Source organism: Crocuta crocuta, unplaced genomic scaffold, assembly GCF_008692635.1.
Source record: "Crocuta crocuta isolate KB4526 unplaced genomic scaffold, BGI_CrCroc_1.0 scaffold124, whole genome shotgun sequence".
NCBI classification, from domain to species: Eukaryota; Metazoa; Chordata; class Mammalia; order Carnivora; family Hyaenidae; genus Crocuta; species Crocuta crocuta.
Window position 1 is genome coordinate 2268255 of NW_027551573.1, and position 10053 is coordinate 2278307.

Genomic DNA, 10053 nt, shown 5'->3' on the forward strand with positions numbered 1-10053 from the left:
ATTTTTTTTTTTTTTTTTTTTTTTTACACAAAAATAAAGATGGAAGATCCTATTTGGAAAAGACATTGGGTGATCGTGGTTGTAGATGCTCGTACAGCCCCAGAGGCTGCAGCTAAGTGTTGTGCTGAGAGGCTCCAAATCAGCTTCTGGACTCCGCACCACCCGCTGCTACTTAGACCTGAGGCCACCTGACCACCTTCCTGCTTGCTTTGCCAGGGACGGTCCCCCTTCAGGCCGGCTGTCCTGACAGATTTAATAGCACCCCCCTTTCATTCTCAGAAAGGTGTCCGTTTAACACTAAGCCAGTCAGTCGTCCCAGCTTCAGGCATGTCAGGGTCACCTTGCTGAACTCGAGACTGTCATTGTGTCCCCTGCTGTGAAAGTGTGTGCAGTTCAGACATCACGTCCTCAAAGCGAAGGGCCATGCTGGGTTCAGGCAGCCGGCGGCACAGGTGCAGAGGGGAAGTCGTCCGGCCTGAGCGCAGGTTCAGCCGCCACAGGCTAACATGCTCTGAACAGTAGGCTGAAGGTAGGCATTTAGAATGTGGCCACGGTAGTCAGTAGGCTCCCCTTATCCATGTTCTTGTTTTCTGCGTTTTTAGTTTCTCGTGGCCAGCTGTGGCCTGGGAGTACATGGTCCTCCTCCCGAGGCTACTAGCAGCGTCAGGCTGCACCAGTCACCTCCCCTCATCCCAGCCTGTGGCGAGACCTCACCTCACCTCCTCACAAGAGTACAGGAAGTAAGATGTTTTTTTTTACAGTATATTATAATTATTCTATTTTATCGTTAACCTCTTACCACGCCTTTCTAAAGTGAACTCTATCACAGCTGCGGACGTGCAAGGGGAAATGGTACAAAGAGGCTTCGGTACCATCCGGGCTCTCAGGCACCCCCGGGGGGCGGGGGGAACTGCTCCAGGACGGAGGGACAGGGGTAAGTCAGACGCCCACGTCCAGTCAGCCTGGGACAGGCCCCTGGCCTGCATCCTGGTGTGGATGCTGACAGCATCCCTTGTTACTCTCAAGTGGCTCAGAATCTGGTAAATCAGTCATTCCAGGATGAAACCACAAGGAGACTGTTCAGTTTTAAGATGAACTCATTTTCTTTTGACTTCCAAGGAGACAAAGTCCTAGAGAAGTCTTAGTGGTTTCTGACCTGCTAACACACAGCCTGCCGGACCGCAGATGTTCACATGGTCCCTTCAAACCACCACCTTTTGGTTAGGCCGGTGCCTGCCCGATCCTTAGACCCTGCGGTTTAGGTGAATACTGCTTCCCAGGGGCAGAGGTCACCGAGGCCACGCGGGACATTGGGCTTTCTCACCCCAGGCCAGCCCTGAGCCCCATCAAAGGTGGCACATGATGACGGAAGCTCCTGTGTGGACAGAGACAGGTTTCTGGTCTGTTTTATAAAATCAGAAAGCCTGTCTTAATATTAAATAAGCAACAGGCTGGCGTTTGCTCTGCTCTCGTTCATTTTTTAGAAGTCCACATTCGTGGCTTTTCTCACCCAGGTAGACAAACCCAAGGGTCTTCATCAAGTACTTCAGACGGGCCCAGCCTACAGTGAGCAGCCCGTTTGTGTAAAAAGGGCAGGAAGGGAAAGCAAGGCCAGGAGAGGCAGTACTGGAAGAAGGGAGTTTGAAGGACCAAAGCAGCAGTGACCCGAGGGCAGCGGCGACGGTAAAGACGGGAGGGACTCGTGAAGAATGATCGCTCTGGCAACACGCCTCCAAGCTTACTCGTGGTACAAAAGTATTTAATAAGCGCCACGCATCAGTACAGAAAACAGTTTACAGCTCATACTTCAAAACCAGAACAGCTGACTGAAGTCAGTATAGTCTTATTTTTACTTAAAAAAGATGTATGGAAGGTACACACTGAGAATTGAAATTCTATGTTTTTTCTTTCTAGAGATGTGACATCCATGTTTTCTGGTAATTTCTAGGAGACACTGTGCTAAGTCAAAGCGTACATATGCCAGTAAAGCTGTCTGCTCTCTCCTCATGCTGAGCCAGCCCAGCGCGCCACACCACGGCCTTGGTAGGGAGATCCTGACAGCGGGAAGGAGCACAGAGCTCCTGCCCCAAGAGAAAACCTAACGAACGGATTTACACAGAAAGGGCTTGAGCAAACCTGCACGAACATTTAACATGCTGTAAGAAAGGGAGCCCGTTTAGCCTACTCCCAGCATAAGCACACACACATCCAGTCAACTAGGAACGTCAACGTAGAAAGCGTCTTTGCTTTCACAGCACTAATAGCTAAAAAGCACACGGTATATAATACTTTGATCTTTAAGTGGGTAATCATGGAAGTTCCAAGATTGTAGCCACTAGGTTAGCCTGAGTACTCATCTAGAAAAATAGTTTTTTAGAAATGCTTAAAAGAATTCTAGAACCAGACTACATCAGGACCAGCAGAAGACAGGCAGGGACTGCCGAATGTAAGACAAGGAAGTGATTTTCACATGTGGCTTCAGGTAAGGGACAGCTCTCGCTTATTCCTACAGCCAGGACCAGCTGGGAGGCGAGCTGCGGCCGGGGGCAGCTGGCTGGAGGGACAGCCTAGAGACATGTTCCCACACTGGTAACCCCCGCCCCCCGCCGAGGCTGCAGGACTGACACGGACGCACACAGGAAGCTGTGAACACACAAAGTCTGATGGACATGCGGAGCCAAAGAGGGCTGGAGGTGGGGGGCTTCTTCCACATGCTGCTGCCCTACCAACATCTGTGCTGGGGAAGAGGCCCCGGGGAGACGCCGGCCAGGCCTGCGCCCCAGGAGCCTGACTCGGGGCCGAGAGATGGGTGGACTTGGGGAGGGGTGCCAGAACTCCCGAACATAAGGTGCTGCGGGGGCCCAGGAGGGTCAGACGATTGTGTTCTGACCCATCATCAGTACTTAGCGTCAGTGAGGAGTTGTGGGCCGGAGCCAGCCTTCCTGAGATGTGTTCCATCACACAGCCCCAGCCTCCTCCAGTCTGCTCGGTTGGCCACGTCCAGAAAGATACCAGTCCCCCCACGGGTGGGACCTAGTGCCGCAGGTCATTCTGGGAAGATGGCATGGGAGATGATTTGCACAATGAAGTCACCACTAAACCACTGCTTAAATCCAGTCCCCGGCCTTCTTTTTCCTGCATGAGAAAAAGAATCCAAAGTGGCAAGGAATAGGGAAAACACTGGAGTCCTTTCTAGCTCAGAACCCTGCGTGTGGCATGGGGGCGGGGGGCCCACAGGAGAGGGATGGGGTTATTCTGCATTCTTGTTCAGCATTGGCCCACTCATAAAAAAGTGTTACCTCTCTTCACTGAAAAATACTACTTTTTCCCTATTAAGAGCCTGCATTACAAGAAAGGCAAGGCAGTTGGACCTGCTTTTTGGTTTTGTCCTTCTGAGGATTTAGGGACTAAGAGGTAACTGGGCCCTGTTTCAATACAATGAGAATGTGCTTCCTCAGTAAAGGCCCTGGGTCCTGGCCAGTCGCGGGGAGAAACCTGGCAGCTGGCCTACCAGGGACTATCTCCGTGGTTCCCTGTGGCTAACGACACAGGCCAGGGTAACTTACTGCTCTGTAGTCCAGAAACATTTCCTTAAAGGCCAGAAAATCTGTGAATGTGAGCAGCATGTCAAATATGTCACCAGCCACCTCATCTTTATGATGCCTGCAAAAGAAAAGGATGGCTGTCTCATGAAAGACCGAAACAGAGTCTGTCTCAAGATTCCATGTGAGGATTTTAAGGCCCTCCCACCCGCGACCTAACTGCCACGTGCTGTAAACCTTCATGGTCAGGCAATGAAATAAGACGGTCTTTTTTCAGAGTGAAGAGGGGAAAAAGGGAAAACAGATAAAAATGCAAGTTCAACTCACTGCAAAGTTGTCGTGAATGCTGCCATGTTAAATCCAGGAATCCGCTCCAGCAGCTGTTCTTCAATATACTTTTCTACCAAAGAAATCTGTAACCGTGGACGGGATCTTGGTTTTAGGAAAACCAAGCTGCTTTTCAGAAAGCCCGGCCTCGAGCCCTTTGCAGACATTTCCAAAGGGGCTATTTTATGTGCCATGCTCCTTGCTGAGCGCTGGGCACACCAAAGAGAACCAGAGTACAGTGCCTGTCCTCAGTGGGCATGTGCCCCGGCCCACCACGGGAGGGAGGCATCTGCAGGTAATCACACCGTGACACAATGGTGACACGATGAACGCACTAAAGTAGCAGAGACTGAACAGCAGGCTCCCGTCCCCCAGGGCAGGAAGCAAGCACTGAACTGGGGCCTTTTTTCCTGGATAGATGGAATCTGGGCAAAAAGAGTGTACGGGGGACGCCTGGGCGGCTCGGCTGGTTAAGCGCCCAGACCGCTTCGGCTCAGGTCACGGTCTCGCAGTTTGAGGGTTTGGGCCCCGCGTCGGGCTATGTGGAGAGCTCAGAGCCTGGAGCCTGCTTGGGATTCCGTGCCCCCCGTCCCCCAAAAATAAACATTAAAAATGTTTAAGAAAGGAATATACCAAGAAGCATACCGTTGGAGGTAATCGAAGGTCCTCGTTGTAAGCGGAGGCTTGACTGGAAGAAACCGCTGAGTAGGCCACACTTCTAAGGTTAAGAAAGTGCTCGAGGCGCAAACCTTTTCTCAGACGAGTGAGATTGTTCCAGAGCAATGGGAGGACCCAAGGGTTCAAAGCTGAGACTCCTGGGTATCTAGTCTTGGTTTTTGCTTCTACCTAACGGTCATGCGCACCTGATTATATTACATGCAGATGACCCTTGAACAGTTAAGCGTTTGAACTGCATGGCTTCACTTATACTTTCTTTTGAGAAGTACAGGACAATACTGTAAACGTATGCTCTCTTCCTGATGATTTTAGTAACCTTTTCTCTAGCATCCTGTAGTAAGAATATAGTAATATAGAATACCTATATAAAATATGTGTTTATCAACTATTTCCATTATCGGTGAGGCTTCCAGTCAACAATAGGCTCCTAGTACTTAGGTTTTTCAGAGTCAAAGGTTATTTGCAGATTTTGTTTTTAAAAAAATTTTTTTTAAAAGTTTTCGTTTTTGAGAAACACACTAGGGGCAGAGAAAGAGAGGGAGACACAGAATGGGAAGCAGGCTCCAGGTTCTGAGCCCGACACGGGGCTCAACCCATGAACTGTGAGTTCATGACCTGAACTCAAGTCAGATGCTTAACTGACTGAGCCCCCCAGGCACCCCTGTACATGGATTTTCAATTGTGCAGGTGTGGGCACCCTAGTCCTCATGTTGTTTAAGGGTCAACTGTAGTGTGTCCAAATCAAAAGGTCAATATATTGTATATGAATGCAATAGACATATGGTCTAAAATATATATACACATAGAGTACATGAATGCAAAGTATAGTGAACTCGTATACTGTAACTGAAAATGGGATTATGATCAAGCCAAATGTTTTTTTTTTTTTTTAAAGTTGGAGGGACACCCGGGTGACTCAGTTAAGAATCTACTCTTGATTTTGGCTCCGGTCATGATCTGAGTTTGTGGATTTGAGCCCTGCCTTATACTGTGTACTGATAGTATAGAGCGGGCTTGGGACTCTCTCTCTCCCCTTCTCTCTGCCCCTCCCCTGCTCACTCTCCTTCCCTCAAAAGAAATAAACAATAAAAAAAAAAAAAGTAGAAGCTGGACAAAAATCATCAAACGCCCCCAAGAACTGCAAAAGAAGCAATGGGAGAGTCTAACTAGAATTCCTGGCTGTTACCGGTGGCAGTTTCTAAAGTCCACCAAATGTTAAATTAATATCTTAAAAAATTTTTTTTACTGTTTACTTTTTTTGGAGAGAGAAAGAACACAAGCAAGGGAGGGACAGAGAGAGAGGGAGACACAGAATCTGAAGCAGGTTCCAGGCTCTGAGCTGTCAACAAAGAACCCAACAAGGGGCTTGAACCCACAAACTCAGAACATGACCTGAGGCCAAAGTTGGATACTTAACTGATGGAGCCACCCAGGTGCCCCAAATGTCAACATCTTTCAATTCTAAATTCATGTTTTAAAGAAATTCTAATCTCTGGGGAAAGAAACAGAAAACTACTTACATATTCGTTAAAAATAGGTGTGTAGGTGAGTTTATTTTCTTCGGTGTCTTCAAACTCCTGGTAGTACTTGTCCATGAAATTCCTCTGTAATAACTGGAACTCGTCGTCTGAACCACAATAGAAAAATTTGATTCTTTTTAATGGAGACTACAAACCATTATAATTTATAAACAGGCCAGAATTCTACGTCAGCAGAACCGCTTTCATAATGGTCAGTGTCTAGAAGGAAAGCTAACAGTGTTTTAGGGAAAGGTTTAACAGGACACCAATGTTCAAATAGCCCAACCGGTCTTTTTATTTATAATACATATTAGTATTTTAAAAAGTGATGGGGCGCCTGGGTGGCTTAGTCAGTTAAGCGTCCGACTTTCGCTTAGGTCATGATCTCGCGGTTCGTGGGTTCGAGCCCCGCGTCGGGCTCTGTGCTGACTGCCAGCTCAGAGCCCGGAGCCTGTTTCAGAGTCTGTGACTCCCTCTCTCTCTCTGACCCTACCCTGCTCACGCTGTCTCTCTCTAAATAAAACATTAAAAAAAAATTTTTTAAAAAGTGATAAAATATTTGCTAAATTCACTTTTTTTTTTGCTGCAAGCCTTCTAACATGTCTCATAAAGTTTAAGAAACATATCAAATGCAGTATGCTAAGAAACCAAGAGTCACATAATGCACATTTTTCTAAGTCCCACATTTAATATTCCACATGTCAATGAGTCTTCAAGGAAGGGGGGGGGGAGGTGAAGCTTTCTATTAAGAGTCTAGCTACCTCCTCACCCTCATACCTCTATGGTTCCTGCGTGGCAACTGACAGTTTGAAATACATTAAGTATTTTATTTAAGTTATATTTTATTTTATTTATATCCAAGTTAGCATATAGTGCAATGATTTCAGGAGTGGAACCCAGTGATTCATCCCCTAGGTATAACACCCCGTGCTCTTCCCAACAAGTGCCCTCCTTAAGGCCCCTTGTCCATGTAGCCCCCCCCCCCCCCCGCCAACAGCAACCCTTGGTTCTCTGTGTTTAAGACTCTCTCATGTTTTGTCTCCCTCCTTGTTTTTATATTATTTTTACTTCCCATCCCTATGTTCATCTGTTTTGTATCTTCCGCATTTGAGAGAAGTCATAGTTTTGTCTTTCTCTAATTTCGCTAAGGATAATACAAACTAGTTCCATCCACGTAGTTGCAAATAGCAACGTTTCATTCTTTTGATTGCTGAATACTACTCCATTGTGTGTGTGTATGTGTGAATATATATATATATATTTTTAATGTTTTATTTATTTTTGAGAGAGAGAGACAGCATGAGCAGGGGAGGGTCAGAGAGAGAGAGAGTCCCAGAATCTGAAACAGGCTCCAGGCTCTGAGCTGGCAGTCAGCACAGAGCCCGATGCAGGGCTCGAACCCACAAACCGTGAGATCATGACCTGAGCTGAAGTCGGATGCTTAACCGACTGAGCCACCCAGGCGCCCCTGTGTGTGGGTGTATATACATATACACACACACACACACACACACACACACATCTTTATCCATTGGATGGACATTAGGGCTCTTTCCATACTGTGGCTATTGTCGACAGCACTGCTATAAACACTCGGGTGCATGTGCCCCTTTGAAAGAGCACACCTGCATCCCTTGGATAAATACCTAGCAGTGCAGTTGCTGGGTCGTAGGGTAGTTCTCTTTTTATTTTTTTTTAATTTTTTTTTTTTTAATGTTTTATTTATTTCTAGGAGAGAGAGAGAGAGACAGCGTGAGCAGGGGAGGGTCAGAGAGAGAGGGAGTCACAGACTGAAACAGGCTCCAGGCTCCGAGCTGGCAGTCAGCACAGAGCCCGACGCGGGGCTCGAACCCACGAACCGCGAGATCATGACCTAAGCGAAAGTCGGACGCTTAACCGACTAAGCCACCCAGGCGCCCCATGTAGTTCTATTTTTAATCTGAGGAACCTCCACACTGTTTTCCAGAGTGGCTGCACCAGTTTGCATTCCCATAAGTTCACCATTTTAACTTCTTCCCCACCCCCCGGAGAGCACAGAGGGGTGCGGGGGTGCAGAGGGAGAGAGAGAACCCCACGAAAGCTCCATGCCCAGTGGGGAGCCCGACTGTGAGATCATGACCTGAGCTGAAATCAAGAGTCAGACGCTTAATCACCGGAGCCACCCAGCGCCCCTAAGTGTGGTTTGGTGGCATTAGGTACGTTCCCATTGTTGTACAACCGTTACCACCATCCTTCGGTCCATCTTAAACACACCCATACAGGGTGGCTTGGAAAGTCCTCCACATTCCTTTCCCACAAAGGAATGAAATGGTTCTCTTATTTGAGTACGATTTCAGCAGCTGTGGTGGAAACTAGTGATTAAGCATATGGGCTCTGATCCTCGCTTAGCCTTGTCAATTGTGTGACCTTGGGCACATTTCTTAGTTCGTCTAAGCCCCAATTTCGTCAGCTAGAAAATGAGAATGCTCAAAAAAATTAAAAAATTAAAAAAAAAGAAAAATAAAAAAAGAAAATGAGAACGCTCCTAGTACCTAACGCATAGGGTTGTCAGGTGGAACACAGATGAGGGTTGACTGGCTTATAGCAAACACCTGAATGTGAGAGAACAGGGAATTTTAACAAGTGCATAGACTATTACTTCTAAAAATAAAAGGAAAGCTTCACAAATGACCTAGACTTTAGGATAAATAACCTGAGGTCAAAAAAGGCTCCTTTTCCCATGGCGTACAGGGTGCCCAAAGGACAAAAGAATTCAAAGTATTCCTCAGAAATCTTCAGCTCCACACAGGACAAGGGCTTAATAGTGAAACACCTGTATTTGGGGCCTTAAGGGCATGAGCTTTTTTGGGACCTGAAGATACAAAAGTGCGGGTCGGTGATTTTCAGACTAAACTAGACCAAGAAACACCACCAGTACCGCCACACGAAAGGCTGCTTCTTTGCCCAAGTCTCGGAAACCTCACACAAAAATTTGCTCAGTTTTTCCTTCCCACAGATTTGTCTTAAACCTCGGGTCTGAGCACACCACAGAATGCACCAACAGGAACTCAGGACCCAGGAAAATGCGGAACCAGCTGAAGCATGGCCCTTTCTTTCCTTCACGGACACGTGTGCTAGCATTACGGCTTGATGCTGTGGTTTATGGCACAAAAATGTTAAAACTCAAAACTAAGAAAACGGAATTCCTCTTACACTTTGAATAAGTCGCTCCTGAAGTTTTGCCCTGAGGCCCATAACGTCCGGGGCCCGTTACCTGGATGGCTCCCTTACAGGATCTGAATCTATGATTATTAGCTGTTAAAACAGAGTGAGAGTGTCTGCCTCTAACATCACTTAATCGCACTTAACAGGAGTCTGTGCTACATTAAAAACTATATGCAGCTTGCTGTTTTCTCTCAAAATTAACCTTCCAAGCTGCAAAGCTCTAAGGACTAAAGAGCGCACAGGTTAGACTGTGGCAAGCAAACTTACCCATGATAATGTCCTCTAAATATCCAACCACGGCATCAAATTCTGCATCGGAGTCGGAAGAGCTGAAAAATAGACCCGGATTAGGTGCGGTTTCAAACAATTCGCTTTAAATACAAATAATTTTCAAAGAGGTGCAAAAATAAAAGGACAGAAAAATGAGCTTCCCATCACCCCATTAGGAATAATTATCTAATGCAGCGATTCCAAACAAGAAAACAGATTTTTGTGGCATCAGGGTTCAGTGGCTCCACTTTCAGAAAACCTGCTATGACACAAGGAGCTACAAAAGGGACCTATAAAGGGGGCAACGGCTCGCACCGCACATCTTCAGGCTCCTCGTATTTATGTATTTGCTTCGGGTTTACTCCCGCATCTTCACTCTCACCCCACACCTATCAGCTAGTGAGCGCGAAACTGGCCAGGGGGCGATTGGACTGGAGGTGGAGGTGGTGGAGGGTCCCGTGGTCGGGCCTCGGCCGCTCAAACCTGGTTTCTGCTGACGACTAAGGGTCGAA

The 10053-nt window shown here is 47.1% G+C and overlaps 1 protein-coding gene across 1 annotated transcript in view; it reads right to left on the reverse strand.

Moving 5' to 3' along the window:
- Positions 1–1742: 1742 nt before the first annotated feature.
- The window catches only part of ARL2BP (ARF like GTPase 2 binding protein), an 8569-nt gene continuing 258 nt past the window's right edge, over positions 1743–10053 (reverse strand). Inside the window, exons 2-8 of the mRNA XM_077751285.1 lie at positions 9857–9930; positions 9539–9600; positions 6068–6174; positions 4515–4715; positions 3870–3955; positions 3567–3663; positions 1743–3135 (exon numbers count right to left, since the gene is read on the reverse strand). Of these exons, the coding sequence (XP_077607411.1) occupies positions 3034–3135; positions 3567–3663; positions 3870–3955; positions 4515–4715; positions 6068–6174; positions 9539–9600; positions 9857–9930 (729 nt within the window). The 3' untranslated portion in view covers positions 1743–3033. The remainder of the gene's footprint in view (positions 3136–3566; positions 3664–3869; positions 3956–4514; positions 4716–6067; positions 6175–9538; positions 9601–9856; positions 9931–10053) is intronic.